Consider the following 25,047-nt stretch of genomic DNA (forward strand, 5'->3'; position numbering starts at 1 on the left):
ATTTGTGACAAAATAGAGGCATAACATTTATGCTAACAAATGTTACATGGATGATCACCTCAGCACGTAACTGTAGATGGGTACTCCTAGATTTTCACTTGATCTATTACTCAATGATGAACACTATGGAGGTGACAAGCATGAACCGAAATCACAAGAACAAACTCTCCAAGATCAATCCTCCATGAACTCTTGTTCCAGTAAGCCACTAAGGGCAGTAAAAGGCAACACTCATTTAACGGTACGAGAATCCCTACGACAAAAACTCAGGCATTGATTTTCCTCTAGAGATCTGTCTCCCCCACCTAACAAAGGCACTTGACACACACCAAAAAAGACAGTAATTCAAATACTGCCCTGGGCAACTGTTGCCTTCCAGTATTAGATGAAGTGTAATTAAGATCAAATCAGTTCTCTCAAGCAAGCCTGAAACACACATGAATATATCATAAGCTGGCTATTTTTGGCAGATGGTATAACCGACAAAGATAATGCTGGTGTCCACGGTGAATTGGCTGACTTGAGCACGGTCAAGGATATTTGTGTACAATATACTCCTTGATGATTATGGAATGTGTATACACTTGTAGGCAAATTAGCCTTTCATAGGATTAATGCTCATTTCTCTTCTTATTTTTCACTTTTTTGTTCTTTCCCACAGCCTTGGATGATTCCTCCTAAAAAAGACACAAATCAATTTAGTATCGCCATTTATGTGACTATGGAAACTAAGATTACATAGAGTACATACAATAGTGAGTGTATAATCACGTTCATATTCATTATCTTTCTCTGTTACAAGGAACTTTCACCCACACTATGTTACAGTATTGTTAAGACAATGAAAAATAATGCAGGAAAATACTTATTTACCTAACATATTTGTATTTCAATAGTTTTAGTACTTTTAAATCCACTTCCATTTCCTCAAGTCAAGTAATGAAGTTTATAATACAGAAGAACAGGAGAGGACACTGTGGCCCAGAGGGTTAAGGCATCACTTGTGACACCTGCATCTCACATTCAAGTGCTGGGTTCGAGTCCTGGCAACTCTGCACTGCCAATACAGTTTGCTACTAATGGGCTTAGGAGGCAGGTGAAGAGGACCCTAGTACTGGGTTCCCGCGATCAACATGCGAGACCTTGATGAAGCTACTGTGTGTCTGCTGACTCTGGCCTGACCAAATCCTGGCTATTGCAGGTACTGAGGAGTGAACCAGCAGAAGAAAAACACCTTCTCTCTCTTTGCCTTTCAAATAGAAGCTTAAAATAGGAAACAGAATGAAACTCAAAGAACAAATGCAGAAGTATCTAAAAGTACGCCCATCCATCTAATGCAGGTGACATCAGTCATCATCTCTGTAGGCCTCAGTTTTAGGAGGCAGAAGCTAGTTGGTCTTTAAAGGTCTTTCTCATGTAAACTCTGTGAACCTGTGAAATCAAAGTTTGAAGAGATGAAGTGATTGGCCCAAGGTCATGTGACTCACCAAGTTCTGACTAGAGCCTATTTGCAGCTTCCCAGTTGAAAGGTTTTATTTATGGATTATTAACATTCTGCATCAGTTTTAATTTCTATCATTTTTATTTCGCAGGCAAAGATGAGAAGCTTTTTAGATATAATATCAACAGTCACTTACCGGTGTGCTTGTATAGTTCTTCTCCACCAGTATGTTTCTGGCACAGTTGTTGATATGTTTAAAGCGATCTGGTCCTAGCAGAATCCCTCCATACCAGCGGGACACTACCACCAGGACATTCCTCACATTTAAAATCTGTGATTTTTCAGAAGCATAATTAGATACACATACACAAAAATGGGTTTTAAAGTAGAATGTGATAGCACATATAAAAATCTGCACATAAAATTTCCCAGTGACTTTAATGGCACAATCGTGAGTATGTACTGTGTGAGGTCATTCACAATTCAAGGGATGAGATGTTAGAACACAGGGTATTTGGAAAACCCACACTGGGTTCCACAATGTCCTCAAGTTCTACACTTTGGGACAACCAGGCAGAGCGAAGTGGAGCTCCTGCAGGTAAGATTCCAGGTCTTGGTGACTCCAAACTGAACAGTTCGGTAATAGTGGCAACACCCTGCCTGCTTCTGAACAAACTAGCAGAGAAGACAGAGATGTGTGTATACCACGACTGCCTCCCAGAAAGTTCCTCTAAAGTGTGGCCCACCAGTCTATAGGCCTGACACTCACACAGGGATCCGACTCCAGGCAAAGGCCACATTAGAAAACAAACCTCCACAGACATTAGCAGAAGAAACTATAGTTAACTACCTTAGGAAAAAAAACAATCCATTCTTAAAATTAATGGACAATCAATGATCACCAGACAGATGAAGAAACTCCAGCAGCATGAAAGAGAAAGGACAAGATAAACTAAAATGGACCAGGAAAAATTTAAGGGTGAAGATATCTGAAAAAGGAAACTCTAATTAATACACTCGGAAAAATTTTGAAGACACTGCATTCATGCATCCATACATCCAGAATGGGATACTATGAAAAGGGGAAAACAGAGTAAGCTAGAGCACTTAGGAATGAAATACCTGATTGCAATATATATATATAAATAAATTCAAAAGAAAATTTGGATGACAGCCAAGAAAATGTCTCAGAACATAAAGACAATGAGATGGACAACATAATAATAATAATAATAGTAGTAGTAGTAATAGTAATATATATTCTTAAGCTATCCAGAAGTTGTAATATCCAACTAATAGGCTTTCCACAAAGAACAGAAAAAAAAAGTGTGTGTGGGGGGGGAATATAACTTTCAAAGAATCAAAGAGGAGATGTACCCAAAGCTGAAGATAATATTTTACTACCTACATTATGAAAACATGGTATTTGTTATTAACCACTTGCTCCATATCCTGTAGTTAAGCTTTTCAATCCATTATTACTTAAAAATCACTAATTAAACCATAGCTTTCTTATATTGCAGCATTTCACTGATTTATTTATGTCTAGATGAAGCTCTGATCTGTTGAAAAATTTTACAGCTAACATACAATAGGATCCACGGAGTTTAACCCACACTTACCTCCATGAGGTGAAGGAGACGGCCCCCTGCGGCAGTCTCCCCATCGTCCTCAGAGTCCTGCAGGAAAGTCTGTTTGTCCTCACAAAATATTCTGGAAATAGATGTAGCAGTGTTACACTTGGGGATTTCAACAGGTTAAATCATTTCTTGATAGTTGCTGCAGCCCATCTGATTACTTCTAAACTCAACATATTTGTTTAAAAAAATCTTTCTTGAACTAAAATGAGTTACATCCTTGACTACTGAAGAATCACATGTTCACAGGGATTTAGCACTAGGATGTACACTTCCTTATCTGGGGAAGCTGGCAATCAAAGATGCTTCCTTTCTATCAGAAAGGCTGCTATTATGGGAAGGTGCTTACACACCTGACATTTCCTGTCCTTCATTTAACCCTGAAGCTAGCAGTTATACAGACCAGTCACTGAAAGGCAGTTATTGAAAATAATAGAAACATTCAAATAGTAGATGTTATGTTACAAAATAAGACAATGACATATGCCTGTCTTCAAAGACCTAGTAAGATCTAGTAAAAGAAACAAAAAATCAAATAAACAAAAGGAAGGCCAACAGAAGTTAGTATGTTAGACTTGCACATTTTTCCAGGCATTGAGGATTTCTTATTTTGAGTGAGATTTAAAAGATTTATTTTCCTCTTTAAAAATTCCCCCTGGGGCCCAGCAGCGTGGCCTAGCGGCTAAAGTCCTCACCTTGAACGCGCCGGGATCCCAAATGGTAGCCAGTTCTAATCCCGGCAGCTCTACTTCCTATCCAGCTCCCTGCTTGTGGCCTGGGAAAGCAGTCAAGGACCACCCAAAACCTTGGGACCCTGCACCCGTGTGGGAGACCTGGCTCCTGGCTTTGGATTGGCATAGCACTGGCCATTGCGGCCACTTGGCGAGTGAATCATCAGATGGAAGATCTTCCTTTTTTTGTCTCTCCTTCTCTCTGTATCTGACTTTGTAATGAAAATAAAATAAATCTTAAAAAAAAAAAAACCCTGGATGGTTATGATGGTTATCACTACCATAAACCTGGAAAGAGCAGCAGAAGATGGCCCAAGTGGTTGAGTCCTTGCCACTCAGGCAGGACACCAGAAGCTCCTGGCTCCTGGTTTCAACCTGGCTATTGTGGGTATCTGTGGAGTGAGCCACCAGATGGAAATCTATCTGTCTCTCTCTTTTTCTCTGTAACTCCTAACTTTCAAACAAAAAACCATTTTAAAAGGCTACAAAAGCTTATCTACAAATAAGTGAATTATTTTATATCTAATTCATTCTTCAATTCACCCATCCGCTTAGTAAACATTAACTGACCACCTGCTCTTGTCATTATTCAGAGCTGAGCTCATTTCAGGAAAAATTAGTACTATCAAACAAAATTTTATATGATAAATTTAAGGCTAAGAGGATTCAGAGGATAGAATGTATATTAGGCTTGTAACAATAATATGAAATCATACTTACAAATGTAGACAATTTGACTATGTAAATCAGCAATTAAAAAATAAATTCGCATTCAAAGGGACATAAAGATAGTATAGTATTAAAAACTCACCTATCCAAACTGATTAGGGATTTATTTTGAGTTTTGGCTAGCCTCTATTTTATGAATTCCAGCTAATCATCATATTTTAAATCTTTGGCAAATCTTATGTCTCTGTTCTGATTTTAGGCCTTCTTTTTAAATCTTACTACCTTGCACAATAAAAAAAAAAAATTATGCCCTTGACCTCCCTACTTACAAATCAGCAAATACTTTTCTAAAAGCTTAGTAGTAAAAATGAAACGGAGGGGTCAGTGCTGTAGCACAGCAGGTAAAGTTGCCACATGCAACACTAGCATCCCACACTGGTTCTGGTTCATGTTTTAGCTGCTCCGCTTCTGCTCCATCTCTCCTAGTAATGTAGCTGGGAGAGCAGCAGAAGACAGCCCAAGTGCTTGGGCCCCTGACACACATGTGGCAGACCTCGGAGAAGCTCCCGGCTTTGGTGGGACCCAACCCTGTCTATTGTGGCCATCTGGGGAGTAAACCAGTGAAATCGAAGATAACTCCTCTCTCCCACTCTCTATCTTCCTTCACTCTCCATTCCTCCTGCCCCTGTAGCTCTGACTTTCAAATAAATTCTAAAACAAACAAACAAACAAACCCCAAATCCTAAAAGGCACATAGGGCTCAATTTCACTGCCAATGGTAGCATAAATTGTTTCCAAAACACAACTTCACAAAAATTTGACAATATTTCAAAAGTTCTCAAAATCACACCTTTAAATAATTCTTATTCTTTTTAAATTATTATTTTATAATACAGTTCCATAGGCTCGGGGATTTCCCCACCGTCTTCCCCAAATTAATTCTACTTCTAAGAGTTTATTCTGTTTGAATCTCTTTGAAATGTTGAAAAAAAAAAAAAACCTTTAAACAACAACAAAAAATATGTGTAACAGTAAAGCATTAAAAAAAACTTCACATGGAAATGCTATCAAAATATCATGAATTACATATGTGGCAGAAAAATATGTGATTTTCTGATTCTTTGATGTTTTGGTTTTGTTCTTTGTAGTTTACAAATATTCTACATGTCTATTAGTATTATAATGGGGAAAATATGGTTAAATATAATGGATTTTTATAATAGTTAATTTTAAAAAAACATGCATCATCTTTCCTCTTTTCTCCACTTTGCACAAACTGAATCTTCCAAACACTGTGGTCTCACTCACCTGTAGGCATAGATGTTGTGCGTGGCACTAGATATTTTCTTATTCTCATAGAGTTTGGAAAGAACCATTTTCACCTTAAAAACAGCAGTAACAAATAAACCAATATGTGTTCTTCATTTGCACTGCAAATGAAATGCTAGAAAGATATCTTAAAGCATACTAATATGTACACTCTATTGAAACAACCATTTAAAAATTCATTAGACAGAAAAAACATATCCATAGCATTCCTATTTTAGGGATAAAACTAGTATATGCAATTGTTACACAAATGAGACATTTTTTAACATTAATATCAGCAAATATTTGGGCAGTAACTACGTCCAAAAAAACTTGAAAATTTCTTCCACCCACAGATAATTTTAAATGTAAGACTTTCTAAATATTCTGAAATCTAACAAATGTATGTATCCTTTGTGACAGGTATACAACAATGGTATGGTATGTTCCAGATGTCGGAAAATCACAACTTGCTAGGTTCATCGAGAAACCCTGAACTCAGGGGCTGGGTCTTGTAAAATAAACAAGAGTTCTCCTGTACCAAGAGAGTTGCAGGGCACAGGAGGAAGGCATTCCACTCACTAACAAAACCAGTGCAGGAACTAAAGTGATCAGACTTGGCAAATAAAGGTGAAGGATACTAGGGGCCAGTACTACATGTTCAGCAGCTTAAGACCACCTGTGATGCTGGCCTCCAATACAAGCCCTGATTCAAGCTGTGGGCCCCTCCACTTTCCACCCAATTGCAGCTAACGTGCCTGCGAAAGCAGCAAATGTGACAAAAGCACTCGGGGCCCCTGCCACTCATGTAGCAGACTTCAGGCTTCAGGAACGGGCCTGGCCTGATCCCAGCCACTGAGGGCATTTGGGGAATAAAAGAAAAAGAAAACTGATGTAAGTTTGAATCTCTGGTGTATGTTTGTGTGATAATGTTTACCTGAATTCAAATGTAACTAGGTGCACTGTATTTTATCTGGCAATCCCAAGAGGAAGATAAAAGAGAAAGGTTCAGACAGTTTCATGTCACTGGGACTTAAGAGTACAAAATGAGATGATATGTGTGTCAGGAATGATACATTAAGGTCATGAGACAAAGGGTCTTGTATAAAAGAGCTTAGATTTTTCTTTGTAGATGATAGGAATCAGAAAAGATTATGTGTGTGCGGAATAGAAGATAGAAGAGAGCGACATGTGGTCAGATTTATAAGGAGATTAAATATAACTGGCAAGAAGTATGGAAGAAATAACAGGTGCAGGGAAGACAGCTGAAGCCAGCAAGATCAAATTTACTCATGAACTATGTAAACTTGTATTTATAGATCTTTAACTTTTCATACCTCAGATTCCTGATTAATGAAATCATTAGACAATGATTTCAAAAGATCTGGTTCAGTTCTCACATACTACGAACCTGCAAATCTAAGTGACTATTATCAGAAACAGAGAATTTGGGCTGAACAGGTTCAGAAAAGAATGGATGTGTATCTAAGGAGCATCCTGATAAGAGGGTAATGAGCAAGACAAAATACAGTTCCTGAAAGGCCAGGAGGCTGCTTGAGGTGGTTATCTCAATCATAAGTCAACAAAGAAAAGAACTCCCTCTTGCAGAGACTTAAAGACCTAAAAATACAATTTTTTGATAATAAAAAAAAGTCTCCTGCTTACCTCCTGGGGCGGGAATAAGGTCACCCAAAAGGAAGTCAGGTAGAGAAGCCTGCACACAGCCGGTCTGTCCACTGTCCCCCTTGATGGGTAATAGTGGAATGGACTTAAGATTCACACAACTTCCACTCAATAAGACAAAGAATTCTTTCTAATCACACTATTAAACATTACAGTTTTCTACACACACAGTGGACTTCTCCATGTCAAGATTTCTAAGACAGTTAAGCTATAACTAAAGTATAGATATGGCATGTGGTGTAGTGGAGAAAGCCGCCGACTGCTTCACTTCTGATCTAGCTACTTTTATTACGAAAGCAGCGGAAAAGGGTGCAAGTGCTGGAACCTCTGCACCCACATGGGAGAACCCAGAAGAAGCTCCTGGCTCCTGGCTTCAGAGCAGCCCAGCTCTCGGCCATCACAGCCAACTGGGGAGCGAAGCAGCAAATGCAAGATCAGTATCTCTCTCTTCCTCTTTCTAACTCTGCCTTTAAGTAAATAAATATATATTAAAAATGAATAAGGTTTAGATATAATTTTGAAAGCAGTGGCAAAGTGAAACAAATCTTCCATGAGTCACAGTAATTTAAGAATGGGAAAATAAGGATAATATTACAAATTCATTTACTCGAGTTATTCTGTTTCAACAACATCAAACTGAGCTGGACATGGTAACTTTACCTGCTCCGGGCAAACTACGGGAGCCAGGTGTGCCTGGAAAGTGCTTCTTCGGTCCGTGATAGGAACACCGTGATCAATCGGGGGTACTTCTTCCACTTCTAGAAATTTAAAGAATTAATTTACTTTATGATTTTTAAAGTCTCACAAATGAATACTAAAAAACTGACAATGGGATGGAAAAAGTTGGTAAAGCAATATAAACAACAGGGTAAATGAAAGTTAGCAAACACACTGCACATGAGACAAAACAACTTGACTCATAAATGATTTTTACCTGCCAAGCTCTGCTAGTGAAAATGGTGGATTCAAATCCTGGCCTGCTGCAACAGTACAAGCTGACACAATACCTAACATAAGGTCTAATTCTTTGGAGTAGAAGCGGCTCCTGAAACCAAAGCCTGACAGGAGCTAACTTAACACAACTTACACTTTCACTGCTGTTGACAAAGAACTGGGTTGGGAAATCAATGGCTTTATATTATATAGCCATAATAGTGTGGGTTTCTTTTTTTTTGCTACAAAACTGCTCATAATTTTTATGATACAATTAAATGTATCCAAAATCAAATAGCAAGCTGGCACTGCATAGAGTATCAGGATTTCCAGTTATTCTGCACAATTTCAATAATCACTTATTTACCCTTAACTGTTGAACAAACTTAGATACCCTGGCTGCTGCTGCTTGCTTTACATTCCCTCTGATACAGCCCTCGTTCTCAATTAATTATAACCACTGTCTCAGGCCCTTAAGTCAAATAGAATATTATTAAGGTCAATATGAACTACTGACATATTAACATTATGTTTTATGATTTGTGATTTTGACCCTTTTCTTTTAATGGTGTTTCCAGCTCCCAAAAGGAATGTCATGTCAAATTTACAAACAGATGATTTCAGCGGGGGATACCTAGGCCTTAACTTTCAGAGAGAATGACTGTTCCCTCTGGGCTACCATATTTTTCTAAATAATTTCCAGGAAACTGGTAACATTTAAAATTTTAAAAAAACTAAAATGAAACATCCTTACAGAAACACAGAACTGATTTTATAGCATCAACCTATTTAAAAAGTTGGGCATTACTTAATTATGACTTTTGTTTAACAAAAATGAAATGTTAAAAATTTTATTAGCATTTTATGAGCTTAAATTTCACTGGCTACACTTTCAGTTGTACATTTTTATTTGTGACCATCAACCAAAATTTAATTTTAAGATATTGGGAGACAGATGAGGACTTCAATACAGAAACAGAAAAGCAGAAAGTGAGCTGAAAATATTAACAGATTTTTCTAAGTTTTATTTCAAGATATAAGTCAAAAATATAGGAAGTAGCAGGAAAAGAAAACACATTTTAAAATTTCTACTTTTTCTCACTATTCTGATAAACGAAAAAAATAGCAAAATAAACAGAGGAGAAAGGAAATCTCAATTATGTGCAAATTAGCAACCAATTTCTATCACTTCTGAGTTTACATCTATACCATCCTAAAGAACAATACAGAACACATTCTTCCAAAGAAACTAGCTGGTAACTCTACATACCTACTCGTTTCTCCTTGACTTTAGCGTTTGCTGCTTTAGCTGATGTTCCTGGCTGATTTGGTGGCTTGCGTGGTTTTTCACATTTAACCACCACTGGCTCAGTCTTCTTCTTTACTTCAGGACCTACGTTGATATCAAAATTATAACTGACACATGAAGCAAGTAAAAAAAAAAATCACACTTAAAAAAGTAACACTAGGTCATGGTCTCCAAGCACCATTCTTTAACAGAAAGGAACCAGGGGCCCTAGTAGAAGTCAATTTCAGGTTTGGAGCAAGGAAAATACAAGATCAGCATAAAATAGCATGTGGTTCCACAGAGTAGAAAATCCTGGAAAAAACGTGGAGACTTAGCAGAACAACACAAAGGAGCCAACCTGCAGGCACTCCTTAAAGGCCCAAGCTGGAACGCCTTCCACAGCAAAATAGATGGTGAGGAATTTTAACACATGAAATAATGTGAGTTCGTACTGATAAAAATAAAAGGACACATGGCTAACTTTATGTACAGTTTGACTAGGCCACAGTACTCACTCCATTAAACACCATTCGAGATGTTTCTATAGCTGTAGACATGTGGTGTTCTGGGGTTAAGATGCCGCCTGTGAGGCTGGCTCTATGAAAGGTTTATTTTGATAACAATGGACATTTAAAATCAGATGCTGAATAAAGCAGATTTTCCTTTATAATATGGGTGGGTATCATCCAAGAGGCTGAACGCCATAAAAGGAAGACGGACTTGCCCAAAGGAGGAATTTTTCCAGCAGACAACCTTTGAACTTGAACTGCAATGTTAACTCTTCCCTTAGTCTCCAATCTGCTGCCCCTACCTGTGGATTTTGGACTTGCCAGCTTTTACTATCTCTCCCAACACACACACACACACACACACACACACACACACACACACACACACACACACGTTCTGTTTCTCTGAAGGGCGCTTCACAGTGCAGACATCTGGCAGACAATATCTTAACCAAGCATCAAGACAAAACATCACCAATCAGGCATAGTGAAATCATGAGCTCTCTGATATGATGCACTGAAATCAACACAGTATCATTTTTATGGTATTCTTGCCAAAACTGACTAATCTCATTCATATCATGAGAAAACACTGGACAGTCACCAACAGAGGAACATTCTGTAAAATAACTGGTCAGTATTCTTTCAAAGTTTATAGAAGTCAAAGGGTGGGAAAGTGACTATAATAATAGAGAAATGACAACAAACTATAACATAGAATCCTATTACACCAAAAATGATATTATGGTAATACCGGCAAACTTGGAATAATGTCTTACTTAATAGTGCACCAATGTTAATATTCCACTATTCATAATTATACAATGGATCATATCAGATATTAGTAGGGAATCAGATTAGAGATATGAGTTCTTTTGCAACATTTTGTTTAAAACTGGTTCAAATTTAAACAATTGTCAATAGATACATAATTACTTCAAAATTTCAAAATTCTGTACTAGAAAAATATAAGTTTATGTTGAAGCCTAACAGTAAAATCACATAGCCTGATCACTAGGCCTTATTTTTATTAGTTCTTTCACACTATTAATCCTTTCATTTCAATGTGAAGTCTGCATAAAAAGATTTTGAAGAAAAAACCTGAACAAAATTTCTAAAAAATAAAAATTATGAATTACACAAAACACAAATCAATAGTTCTAAAATTTGAAGACTAGCTAAACTATTACTGATATAGGTGGTAAAGGACACATATCAGTTTTAAGATTAACTTTTCAAATTTCCTAGAGTTAAATAATCTCAAACTTTCTGAAGTACTCAGTTATTACTGATAGATTGATAAATTGTTCCTAACCTAGAAGGCAAATTGGCAAACATTTATTGTTTTAAGAATTTTGAGATTATGTGAGTCATAGATGCCCTGAAAATGCTACAAAATCAGAACAAAATCATTACAAAGTTCAGAAAACACCTCAAAAGAAGACAGGTACATAATCTTCATACCATTTATTTCTTTGATTTTAATAGAAGCAGTAAAAGTTCATTTGCTTCTATAAAAAAATGCACACTGCTGTCACCTTTACTTTGTTTGAACTTTGTTAAAGGAAGCCTAAATAATTGGTTCCCTCAATGCAGTCTTCTAAAAAATTAGTAGCTAAATTGCCAGGTTCCCTTTTACTTCTTCCTTTTCTACATACTGAAAACAACTCTACCAGAAGTACGAATAAAATTCTATTTACAAATATCAGGTAAAATTGAGTTATTTTACTAAAGCGCTTTGTATTAACTGGAACAAGGTAAAGTATAGGAAACTGCCATGAAGTTATACACTTAACAAGCCAGTATCAATTTTTAAACATTCTGAGATTAGGAAAATTGTGATGACAGCAAAACTGTGAGAATCTACTAAAACCTCAAGAACTGTATAATTAAAAGGGTAAATAATGCAATGTGAATGATTTGTCACAAAAACCAATTTTCAAAGTTAAGTTCAATATCTTAATATGGATCATGGCTTCCAAAGTTCTTTTTTTGCAAAAAAATTAGGGTCATTTGAAGCATTTCTGAAATGTTACCACACTTGTATTCTTAATAGACAAATACAACAGATTTAGGGTGCAAGTTTTTCATCATAAAATTTATTTTTTATATGAGTGCAATATGAAAGCAGCTAAGCCTTGTGGAAAGAAATAGCTATAATTATATCAGTAAATGAACTTTCCAGAAAAAAAATTATTTTGTCATATACAAACTTTACACAGAATACAAATTAAATGTAAAAATTCAACTAGAATTCTACCTGGAAATGTAATAACTACAAGTTAAAGCAGAATTCTTTTTCAATCTTACCTGGTTCTGCCATCTGAGCTTTTTCTATTAGAACATCTCTTATTTTCTCCACCCACAGGTAAAGAATACTTTCACCAATATTCTGTCTAAAATTCAAGGGAAAAAAATTATTTCTAAAAATTCCCTTCTCAATTTCAAGAACACAGAAACACAATCACAATTTAGGACATTATATGCAATCTCATAATGTTCTATGAAGAATTTAGTAAAATGTTGAGATTCACAAACACTTGTGTCTGAATGTTTTATAACGGCTTATATCAACATGTAGATTCTAACAGACTCCAAGTTAACACAATACAACTTAAAGCAAGAAGAGTTGTAATCAAAGAGGCAGAAAAAAGTAATGACTATGATCTGGATGAACTAGATACATGTAAACAGGATTTAGTTTCTGTTAGTGGACACAATTCCATTACACATGTCCAGTCATTATTTACTTTCTAAACTTTTTTAGTAACTTCAAAAATATTTACTTGGTGAACTTTAGCATACTTCTTTCAACAAAAAGAAGAAGCAAAATATATGAGAAACTTGACTTACAAGATCTAAACTATAAGTAATTCAACAATTTTATATTCATTCCTTGCTTTCAACAAAACAGTCTATTAGCTCCAAATAATATTTCTGGCTGTCTCATATAATTAAATCCACCAAATGATCATTAAAAATAAAGAATGTATCACTGGTTTTAAAGCCATGTCTATCAACTTTTGTTATGTGATGGAAACAGCAATCAAATAAAAAGAGCCATTGGAATATTTAAAAATTGTCTGCAAGCAATACAAAATTATCAACTAAAAGGCTAGCTTGCCTTAGATTTACTGAATTTCAAAGAGAAAATGTATTTATGTGCTATATCCTAAGCACAGTAGTTACACCAACACATTTAATCCTCATAATTGTCTAGGGAAGTATTATTTCAATATTACGCTACCGTGAACAAAAAAAATCACACACCAGTTAACTTATCCACAGTCCTATAAGCAACCAGAAGCTCGGAGTGGAAACATAAACCCAAGGCTGGGGTTCAAAGTGGGAATCAACTGCATTTTGCTCTTAGCAAGTAGCTCATACTTCAGTTAAGTAAGCCGCCCCTCTAAATTCTCAAGTCTCACTTTCCTCATCTATAAAATGAAGTTTGAAATATTTTGTCTCTAAGTATATAACCCTTCTTATAAGAAATAAAAACTTATTTCTTAAAAAGCAAGTTCCTAAAGTCTGAAAACACAAATACACAAGAATATTTTTCAAGTAGACCTATCTCAACTCATTTAAGAAATCTTTAAGGGCCTCCCCTATACACCAGCACCTCTACACACAGCCCTAAATGTATGGTAATGGGTTCACTTGTCTGTGTTCATAATAACAAATTTAACAAATTAACAAATTCACAGGTTTGTACATAATTCTCCCATCTCCTAACCTGATTTGAAATATTTACATCATTCTTGCCCTAACTTGTGATACTAATTCCCTGTGTGTGCTGAACATTGATTATATACAAGACACGTAAAAAAAAATGCTTTGTGTATACAAGCACTCTTGAAGACTGGCAATTCATCCCTCTATGAACATACACCCACATCCAGACTTGGGGTGCTTTGGTTTTTACTGACACCTTAGGAGAATTTTTACATTATTTCTCCGCAATAATAAAAGAAACTGAATTTTCCCTCCCCAGGTCCTCTCCCCTGGCCATGGCCTTCTGCAACATGCTGCTCAGCACGGTCTAGCACTGAGTGGCCACATCCCTGCAATACAGTGCAAAGGTTTCTTGTATAAAGTGAAAAATCATCCTTTTCCCTGGACCCCACAAGTCTATTACTGAATGTGTTGGTTCTTTTTTCAGTTGATTATTGTCGTTACTGTTGAATTCAGTTGTCTTAAAGGCATCCGCAGTATCTCTCCTGAGTCAGTTACTATGCTTCCTACAGAGTCCCTTATTCAAACTCTTCAGTCTTCTACCTGCTACTCCTCAACCCCAATCTTCCCCCCGGAAAGGCACAAAGTAGTGGGGCAGAGCGGAAGGGAAGCACAACAAAGACACCTGTCATCCACTGTACTCCCCACTGATGCTCACTGATGCTGGGGCTGCGCCAGGTGAAAGGCAGCAGCCAGAAACTCAATTCAGGTCTCTCAGCTGAATAGCAGGGACTCCACCAGTTGAGCCATTACCACTGCCTCAGGGGTCTGTCTCAAGAAGAAGCTAGAGCCAGGTACTGGACCCAGGCTCTCTGATATGGTTACAGGTATCTTAAAAGCTAGGCAAACGCTTATCCTCAACCTTAATCTTCAAAAGCCCTGGCGCCTAACAGAGGGTCAGCATACAGTATATCCTCAATAAATGTTTATTGGAAAAACTGTTAATTTTCTGACTTATTTCCCCATCCTAGTGGGAACCAATCATATTTCACCTTATCTAGTCAAAAATCAAACTCAGCATTAAAAATGACTGTACAAAACTCATCATTGCCATAATATTCATAATCATGCATCAACTACAATCTTTGAGAAATATATTAATACATTTACAACATGTTTAATTTTTGAGGTTAATATTTTTCACTTGCTTCCCCCTACTGGAATTATATTGAAAATATGATCAAAAGCTGTCACAGAACTTTGGAGAACCCATAGTTCTGTTGAAATCATATGCGTGAAAATAATGCCACTAGTGTAGGCTATATAGACACTTTTAACACGTATTATGTCCCATGTCTCCTGTTTGGAAAAAGTTGCTTGGTAATATCTGATTGTCCTAAAAATCTGCCTTTCTAAACTCTATTTAGTTAGAGAGAATAAGCAAGTTGTGTCCTGTGGGAAGGTAGTAAAGAAAACTTTCTGGATTGTGAAAAGTAGGTAGGAAGTTTTTTGTTTTTTTTTTTTTGTTGTTGTTGTTGTTGTTTTATTTTTTTATTTATTTATTTTTTTAGAAGTTCTGACATCATGCATGGGTAGGAAAAAAAATCTACCTGATGAAGGGGATTACTATGATAGATATCAAGTGTGGACTTATTTTCAAGAAAGGAGGAGGTAGTCAGTAACACCCAGACTTAAAGAGGTCAAGAAAAAAGCTAGAAAATAACCATAGGATGTGCAATGCCTAATGGTTCAACTGAGCAGTGGGGAACAGTACATTATTCTTATTCTAAGGAAAAGGATGAATTCATAAACAAAAGTAAATAATGGATTACAGAGATTTTGTTCCCACAACTAACATCAAAAGATGGGCACGTCAGAAACAAATAATATTTGAGTGCTAAGGAAGACATAATCACTCAATTGGGATCCAAGGAGGACCCCACATCCCTTAGGGAGGAAGCAGAACAGACTTCACAAAGACTTACCATTTTCTAATTAAATATTTTGGGAGTAAAACAAACCTGGTCTGGATTCCTAGGAATTCAAAGGAAAACTCTCATTGTATTCAAAGGGTTGGTCACCTTATGCACATAATACAACCCTTACTAGTACCTAGAGTAGAAGATACTGATCATCTAAAACATAGATCGTAGTAAATATTCTGAAATATTACATGTTACTAAATGAAAGTTATCTCATTAGAGTAAGATCAAACCGGCCATATTTTCTCTGGACTACCACGTTAGCGTCCAGTTCTAAATGACGTCCCACATATATTCTTGCTACCTTCCAAATGGTTCTTCACATGAATATAGCAACATCCTCTCAAAAATAATTCCTATCCTTGGCATCCCACTGTTTATATAACTCTCTGTGCTTCCAATTGTTCCTAGAATGAAGGCAAGAATTTGTAACAGGTGAATGTGCTTAGCTCTAACAGTTAAGATGACCTCACTCCATTTTGGAATCTGTGGATTCAAAGTCCTCCATTGGCTCCTGACTCTTACTGCCCACCAATGCAGATTCTGGGGGCCAGAGGTAACAGCTTAAGTAACAGGATTTCTGCCACCCACATGGAGACCTGGATTATATTCCTGACTGTCAGTTTCCACCCAAACTAGGGACTATTGTAGGTATTTGATTAGTAAAAATGAATGGGAGCTGTCTCCCTGCCTCTCAAATAAATTCTAAATTAAAAAACAAAACCAAAAAACCCCTACACACAGCCTACAAAGCTCCCTGGGACATGCCTCCAACACCCCATCAACCTCCCACCACACCAGTGCTCTCCTCCCACTGCACAGCACCACTTCTGTTCCCTGCAAAGTGGTCAGCTCCTTGGCACAGAGCCTCTGTACACACCGATCTCTCAGCCAAATTATCCTCACCTAATTAACTCCAATCTTAAGTCAATCAAGTCCTCCTGAACTTCCTGGACTACAACAGGACTTGTCTGTCATTGAATTAGTCCTGCAAAGCTGTTACAGAGCTTCTCAGGGCGACAGGCTTATATTCATTTTTCTCTCTCCCTGACCAAGTCCTGTACGTCATAAAATAAAAAAGGATCATTTCTGGTCTTGCTAGCCAGATGTTTACAAGATCTACTACAGGGTCTGCCATTTGTTGAATTAAAATGAATGGAGAAAGGAATGAAAAACACATTACCAATTCACTTTCAGTCTTATGAGTGTTACAAGAAGTTAAATTCAAAATACTTAAGAAGCTCAATAAATGTTTTAACATTGCTATTAGTTTGAATATACATGGTTTTTGAAAATATGAAAAGGAAAACAGTATCTCTAAATTTACTTTCACAAACTGGCTATGGACTCTAAATATTACTATATTTTTGTAACTAAACATATGATCTTTCAAGAACTCTGCAAGTGAATGTATTTTTTGTCAACAGAAATGCAGCTTAACAGTGTTAGAAAAGGTTTTAACATACCAATTGCAACAAAAGTACACAATATTGTCACTAACAGCATTTTTCAATCACTTCACACTTACATATATATTTCCTCAAGGCTGTTCGATAAGTCTGCACGTTCTTGCCCTTTAAGCCAAGGAGCACTGAGGTTAAATAAAACACAATATAGATGATTATTTGAGGACTGTGTTTATATGTCAAACAGAAATCAATGATTAAGTCACAATTTTTTTTTAAATTATTTTATTTGAAACACAGTTACAGAAAGAGACAAAGAGATCTTCTGTCCACTGGTTCACTCCCACACCAGTTGCAATGGCTGAGGCTGGGCCAGGCCAATGCCAGGAGGTTCTTCCAGGATTCCCATACATCATCTTCCGCTGCTTTCATAGGCGCATTGCCAAGGATGTAGATTGGAAGTACAACAGCTGGGAATTGAACTGGTGCTCATATGGGATATATTTTCATATAGTCAGAGCTATAAATAGTGGCTTAACCTGCTACACCACAAGACTGGCCTCACAAATTGGTTTTATTTAACACTGGAAAATTGTCTTCATGAGCATATTACCTTGTATTTACATTTATTCAGTACAAAATCTATATAATTCCAAATCTACACAGTTCCAAAATACTCTTATTAGCAAACCTTATTTATTCCTTCCAACACACCATGACAAAACCAACACAAAATTATTTTGTTTTCCTGATTTAAAAGCCAGAAATGGTTTGTTGAACAATTTAAGCTTTCCCCATGTTTATATAAATGGTAGAAAAGGTTCCAGAATCTGAATTTTCAGACTCATAGTATCTACTACAATACCAGGAATTCCAATTTTTTTCTAACTGGTGTTTCAAAAACAACTCTTAACAAATAAAGTAATTGCCACAGGATTATTAAAAAAAAACATTTTCTGAAAAAGGACAGTTATGTTTACAACCATTCCATATTTATTATTTGCAATACATAAAAAATTCTAATTTATAGGATTGTTCTTAATAAGTCTTGTTGCTTTGGTTTTGAAATACATACAAAACATTCCACTGGTCCATAAAAACTGTAACTAACATTTTTATACAATTCTGTTCCAGTGGGTTTATATATACTATTAATCTCAAGGGGACAAGGTAGCTCCTAGGGGACTTATATCAACAGGTCACAACTCAAAAGATGAAGCCTGGGCTGCTATGAAGGTGATTCTTGAGCTGCAAAGGGGACAGGGGGTTGGAAGAAACTCCAGAAACAATGGATAACTGCTGGGGCAGGGGGTCTTCGGCAAACGTCCAGTAAGGTACTGTGACTAGGCAGCAGAAGCAGGCTGGGGGGACACCACGGGAGGGTTCCCTTTCCCATTCCAAAGACGATTCTACTGCCATTTTACCCTAGGGAAGCTGAGATTCTTGCCTCTACCAGCACATTTCAACGTGTTTTTACATAACTTAATCTTTCATTTAAATACTTCATCCAAGATTGAGAGGTGCTTTCCTTTCTATACACACTTCAACAACAAAGATATTTTATATAAACACAATGTGCAACATGGAGAATGATGTTTAAAAATATAAACCCTTGTACAAATATAAATGTAGAAATATAGCTTACTTCAGCTGGTATATAGGTGGAGCTGTACCTGGGTATTCATTTGGCAGCATCACCTACAATGAAGTTGAAAAACAAATCTGTTTCAAATTCATCATGGTTCAAAAATGGCTGCAGCTATGAGGCTCGTCACTGCATAAATGACTCATTCATCAAACCACTGTTTTGCTCAGTCTCGGGAGGGCATCTCTTCCTCACGGTGTCTACCACATTACCTATGTTGCCCATTTTTAAAGAATGGGGATTAATTCTTTACCAAGAAAATATAAGAATAATGAAAGAACAAATAAAGGCAGAAAGGACAATTTAAACTGAAATAAGCACAGGACACCTCAAACCCAAATGGATAGAATGACATTATAACGTCTTCAAGGTATTTTCCTGAATACTAAAAAACAAAAAACAAAAGCAAATAAAATCCTATGACAATGCCAGAGTGCTGTAAATAAAATAGCTACTGCATAATAAAGAACCATAAACACTTGCTTTCAAATCCATATTGTAAAAAACAAATGCTGACAGACACTTGAAGAGAGAGACAGGCACTCAACAAAGAATAAGCTGGCACTCAGAAAACATTAGCTCATCTGTTTTCACATATTTTATCACAATGACATCTAGTACACTACAAATCATTTACACTGCTATTCTATTCTTCCTCTAAAATGTTATCCATCTTACCAGGTTTAGACTCTATTAGAACAATGAAATGAACTCACTTCTGTCAAATGGTACATTAACAATCAAGATAATTAGAAAGACTGGGGTAAGAATGAATAAAAAATTATCCAAGCACGTCAGGAGAGTGATCTGACATTTAACCGCCCATTGATTACCAGCTAATCAATTAATAATCAATTTTGACAAAAGACAATTTGGAACATAACACACAAAAATAATCATCTGAATATAATCATTGTCAATCATATATGGTAATTGGAAAATACCTGTAGAGAAGGGGAAAAAAAATATATCTACCTGCAAGCAAAGTGTCCATTTGGGGTCATCTATATCGTCGCTAATCCTAATGCAAAATATTTTGGCACAGTCATCAATGACACACCATTCCTCCCCATAAATGGCTGCCATTGCTTCAATTTCCTCATTCTGAAAGAAATTGGTTTTTTGGAACAGTGAACAAATGTGCACATAAAAATACTCCCAGTATTTTATGGTATTCTATATGGACAGATAACATATAGTATATATACTGTTCAGTACAATATTTGCATTCAACACCTCCAGCCTGTACGAAGGCTTGCTGTAGGAGCCCGGGCAGCCTACGCACTCTTTCCAACATCACATCCATCCACCATCTTTCTCCCCCTGGATGGCTGCCAGGCACCACTGGATGAGTCGAACCCATCCTGCTACCCCATCAGTGTTTCTGAGCACTGCTGAGCAAAAAAATACACATGCACTTGTACACTCCATAGCTAGGAATCACACCAAACACGCAGACCCCATCTTGTATCTTAAGCCAAGTCTGCATTCCTCCCCCAGCCCCACCCCATGCCTGCAGCTGTGCAGGATTCCCGCATTCTGCTATGCATCTCATCCATTTTTCTTTTTTTTTTTTTTTTTTAAAAGTTGGGGGCATAGGGCTCGGTAGTTGTTTTGTCTTTTTCTGTAATGTATGTGTATATATATATATATATTCTGTCACCAAATCCTTAAGCATTTTCAGAAGCATTTCTTCTGCTTCGGGGTTAGAAAAATAAAAAAAGATATCTATCTCTCTTAAGGGTAATACAGGAGAAGCTGAGTCCGCATTGCCTGACAGCTCCTCATGTCTGTCCTAGCAGTCCTTTGGGAAGACCTTGGCGGACTCCCCGCTAGCCCCATACAGCAGGAAGATGAGGAAGATGAAGACCAGGAGGACCCGAGGATTTGGGGGACTGTCGGGGGGCACTCGGGGGTCTGTGTGATCGCTCAAGGCTCCGAGGTGCCTCGTCCAAGGTGACTGCGGCAACGAGGCCGGCCGCAGCGGCATCCAGGTCTCTGCCTCCAGCCCCGCCGCGTGCCAGCAGTCCAGTCGGACTCACGGCCATGGCTCGCAGCCACGGGAGAGGCTGCCAGGGCGAGCCGGCTGCCCAGCCAGCGCGCGGGCAGGCGGGTGTGGGGAGGACGGGAAGAACCGCGACGGAGCCACCGCGCAGCCCCAGGCACAGGAGGCGAGGCCGAGCCGAGCCCGCAGGGGCCTCACCTGCCTCTGGTCGCTGCCTGCGTCCCCCTCAGCCATTTGGGCCACCGAGAGCTGCCCCGCAGCCGCCACCTCCAGCCCGGTCCGAAGAGCGAGGGTGTGGCACTGCGGCAAGACAGACGCAGGCTGCGGCGCGGCACGACCCGGAACCGCACGTTGCTGCCGCGCTGCGCAAACCGCCTCTGCTTCCGGGTCGCAGGCCGGGATGGTGAGGGGCGTCCCCTTTGGTCCGAGGGGCGCCGAAGCCCCCCTGAGTCTCGCGCGCGCCTCCCTTGGCCGGCATGGCCGGTGCCCACGGCTGCCCGAGGATCCTCTGGAGGCCTCCTCGGTTCCGTCTTCTAGAACCCTTTGGGGCTGGGGGCTCCTTGATCGCCCATGTCTCAGGGGACTCGTGTTTACAGCAACTTCGCGGACAGGAACCGATGGCAGCCCACAGTCTCAGAATCCTGTTTACATTTCAAAATGGAAGGGCTTTGTTTCAACCTGTTTTAGTCTACTTTTGGCCGAAATGAGTTTGATGTCCCCCCTCCAGAAAAGCAAGACAGCAGGTTGAGCCAGGTGTTTTGAAATCACGAGGACAAGCAGTATTAGCACACTCACCGTTGTATTGCCGTGATTTTACTGCCCTTCACTGTACCAGCTAGGAGGCCAGTCAACCACCAGCCATGCCGATGATGTAAGGGTCATTCTTTCCTGAACCAGAGGGCTGGAATTAGCTTTTGTCATTTCTCTTCACCTCTAAGCTGCGCTTTCAGTGACAGATATCAATATATTGAAAATCAGTATATTTTCAAGTCACATTGGTAGAGTTATTCCCTGTTCAAAATGTACTTTATACCCTCACCCTACTTTTCCTCAAGCACGCATATATACAAACACTTAAAATATTATTTCTTTTCTCCAGTCTTTTTAAATTACGAACATTTTTCTAACTTCCTGTAAGACTCAATCTTAATTAGGGGTATGCTAGGTACCCACAAAGACCTTGATCTGCATTGCTTTGAATATAAACCTTTTCTTTCTTTTTTTTTTTTTTTAAGATTTACTTATTTTACTGGAAAGGCAGATGTACAGGGAGGAGGAGAGGCAGAGAGGAAGATCTTCTGTCCGATGATTCACTCCCCAAATGGCTGCAATGGCTGCAATGGCCGGTGCTGCGCCAATCTGAAGCCAGGAACCTCTTCCAGGTCTTCCTCGTGGGTGCAGGATCCCAAGGCTTTGGGCTGTCCTCGACTGGCATCCCAGGCCATAGGGAGAGAGCTGGATGGGAAGTTGGGCTGCCAAAATTAGAATCGGCGCCCATACGGGATCCCAGTGCATTCAAGGCGAGCACCTTAACCATTACGCTGTCATGCCAGGCCATATATAAGCCTTTTCAATCTGTTAATTCTGCAGATACTTCTTAAACTCTTACTGTGCTAAGCTACAAAATCAAATGTCTTTTTTTTCACTTTTTTTTTTTATTGGAAAGGCTGATACACAGAGAGGAGAGACAGAGAGGAAGATCTTCCGTCCGATGATTCACTCCTCAAGTGAGCGCAACGGTCGATGCTATGCCGATCCGAAGCCAGGAGCCTCTTCCGGGTCTCCCCAGCGGGTGCAGGGTCCCAAAGCTTTGGGCTGTCCTCGACTGCTTTTCCCGGGCCACAGGCAGGGAGCTGGAAGGGAAGTGGGGCTGCCGGGATAGAACCGGCACCCATTATGGGATCCCGGGCGTGCAAGGCGAGGACCTTAACTACTGTGCCACTGCGCCACCGCGCCGGGCCCTTTCACATTGTTTTTAAGGAACTAAAAGGATGGTACAAAACTCAGTCAACAGTAGACTGGACCTCAAGTGTGTCCTATGCATGGCACAAAGATGCATTGGAAGGCTTCAGAATTGTGCACTGTTGAATAGCCCATCTTCTTTCACTTTGAACTTTCCATCACTGACATCTTCATGTGTCTTATAGCTTCTATTGCACAGTGGTTTTCACTTTTAAAATAATATTAAAAAAATAAGACCATGAATCATTTCTTTAGTGAAAATACATGCAACACAAACTAAATTTGGGGCCAAAGTAGAGGTGATGGACCTGAAGTCCCAACTACTCAGTCCTTCCCAAAGATCCCTAGAGATTAAACTACCACATGAAAACTGAACCTTCTGAACCAAGCAGAATTCATTCTATTACACACTTCATCTTTTTTATTACCATGTATTACACCCAATCAGTTAATTTTACCTTTTGCAGCGTATGCCTGTGGTTTTCTCTTAATCCCCGTTTCTTCATAGCTACAGCCTTTCAATCTTTTAAGCTCAAGTTCTAAGTGGGAATTACCCTTGATGCCAAAGGGGGGGGGAAACATTTCTAAGCATGTGACTGATCCTAAGAACCCTGACTGAAGCCCTAAGGTTAGCTACACAAGAGCACTTTGGAGGAGAGAGGTCATTATTGAAGTAACACATGCAGCAGGCATCCTACACTTTCAGTTCCATATTGAAAGGAAGATGCTGTAGACAATTTAGTCGAGCAAGAATGCTTAGTGGGAGCCTGGAGCAGGTGCCTAAGAGGCTGGAAATGTTCTGCCAATGACATAGTCCTAAATGTAAAAGAGGTCATCAAGCCAGATTCTGCTGAGTACACATCCAATTACTCAAATGCTTCCTGTCTCACATTCATTATGCGCCAAGCTGAGCTCACCAGTTTTCTACTAAATTTATTTTTCTTGCTATCTTTTCCAATTCAATAATTACCCAAGTTTTAAACCTGGAAAATTTCAATTATCCTTCTCATCCTGTTAATGTTACAAATGGGCAAGTCTGGTCATGTCATTCTTGAAATCCTTCACACTCCCTAGCTTTATATGACAACATTTAAACACCTTAACTCACTGGGGCTAGTGCCATAGCGTAGCAGTGCTGGCAACCCATATGGGTGCTGGTTTGAGTCCTGGTTGCTTCACTTCTGATCCACCCCTTATTAATTGCCAGGGAAAGTAGCTGAAGATGTCCCAAGTGCTTGGTCCCCTGCACCCACATGGGAGACTGGAAGAAGCTCCTGGTCCCTGGCTTCAGACTGGTCCAGTTCCAGCCACTGTGGTCATTTGGGGAATGAACCAGCAGATGGAAAAATCTCTCTCTCTGCCTCCGCAACCCTGCATCCTTTTCTCAGTAACTCTGAAACAAACAAACCCAAAAACCCAAAACTACCACCTTAAATCACAAAGTATGTTTCTGGCAGTATAATTTCCTCTCTTATTGCTTTCAACCATACCAAAGCTTCATTTTAAGTTTTCTTTGAAGTAGAAATTGCATGGTTTCAGAAAATTATGAAGACTGCAATGTTACAGAATAGGCACAAGACATGCAAAGCATGAAGGAAGGAGCCAGGCCTCTGTAGCAATAGATGGATAGTCACATGATTATGATAATCTGGAGGAGATGCTGATGGCACGAGCCCTCAAGATGTCCACCATAAAGAGAAACACCATCAGAATTTCTTTGCAGGGTGGGATTTAAAGCCTGAAATTGTTGGAAAGGCTTGACATTTTTTTTGCATACAATTAAGAAATATGGGCTGACATAGTGGGTAAAATCACCTTCTGCAATGCCAGAATCCCATATGAGCACTAGTTCAGGTCCTGGCCACTCCCTCCCTCACCCAACTCCATGCTAACGGCCTGGGAAAAGCAGTGGAAGATGACCCACGTGCCTGGGCCCCTGTACCTCCACGGGAGACCTGGAAGAGATTACTGGCTCCTGATTACAATCTGGCCCAGCCCCAGCTGTTGTGGCCATTTGGGGAGTGATCCAGCAGATGGAAGATCACTGTCTCTCTTTCTCTCTGAACTCTAATTTTCAAATAAATCAATCTTTTTTTAAAGTGAAGAATCACAAACCGTCCAAATAATGGAAAAGAGGAAGCTATATAACAGATCCGAAAAGAGAGAAACTCTT

General features: G+C 38.8%; 1 protein-coding gene across 2 annotated transcripts; it reads right to left on the minus strand.

The window, feature by feature from the left end:
* Positions 1-511: 511 nt before the first annotated feature.
* IMPACT (impact RWD domain protein) lies at positions 512-21,221 on the minus strand. Of its 2 annotated transcripts, XM_040984832.1 has the most exons (12): positions 21,111-21,221; positions 19,883-20,011; positions 18,908-18,960; positions 17,385-17,447; positions 12,510-12,595; positions 9,673-9,795; positions 9,579-9,584; positions 8,130-8,227; positions 5,787-5,860; positions 3,064-3,154; positions 1,638-1,772; positions 512-677 (listed from the first exon to the last, which is right to left on the minus strand). In XM_040984832.1, the coding sequence occupies exons 1-12, from the start codon at positions 21,144-21,146 to the stop codon at positions 612-614; spliced, it is 960 nt and encodes a 319-aa protein (XP_040840766.1). In that variant the 5' UTR covers positions 21,147-21,221; the 3' UTR covers positions 512-611. The 2 variants fall into 2 exon arrangements, with proteins under 2 accessions (XP_040840766.1, XP_040840764.1); XM_040984830.1 differs by lacking the exon at positions 9,579-9,584.
* Between the last annotated feature and the right edge of the window lie 3,826 nt (positions 21,222-25,047).

Source organism: Ochotona curzoniae, unplaced genomic scaffold (genome assembly GCF_017591425.1).
Source record: "Ochotona curzoniae isolate NIBS_2020 unplaced genomic scaffold, NIBS_Ocur_1.0 contig_43, whole genome shotgun sequence".
In the NCBI taxonomy this organism is placed as follows: domain Eukaryota; kingdom Metazoa; phylum Chordata; class Mammalia; order Lagomorpha; family Ochotonidae; genus Ochotona; species Ochotona curzoniae.

Excerpts from the sequence above, each read along its gene's own strand:
- IMPACT (XM_040984832.1), bottom strand. The coding sequence starts at position 21,146 with ATGGCTGAGGGGGACGCAGGCAGCGACCAGAGGCAG. Across the intron at positions 5,861-8,129 it reads CCGTAGTTTGCCCGGAGCAG|GTGAAAATGGTTCTTTCCAA; the intron begins GTAAAGTTACCA and ends GCTGTTTTTAAG. Across the intron at positions 1,773-3,063 it reads GTCTCCTTCACCTCATGGAG|ATTTTAAATGTGAGGAATGT; the intron begins GTAAGTGTGGGT and ends GAAAAATCACAG.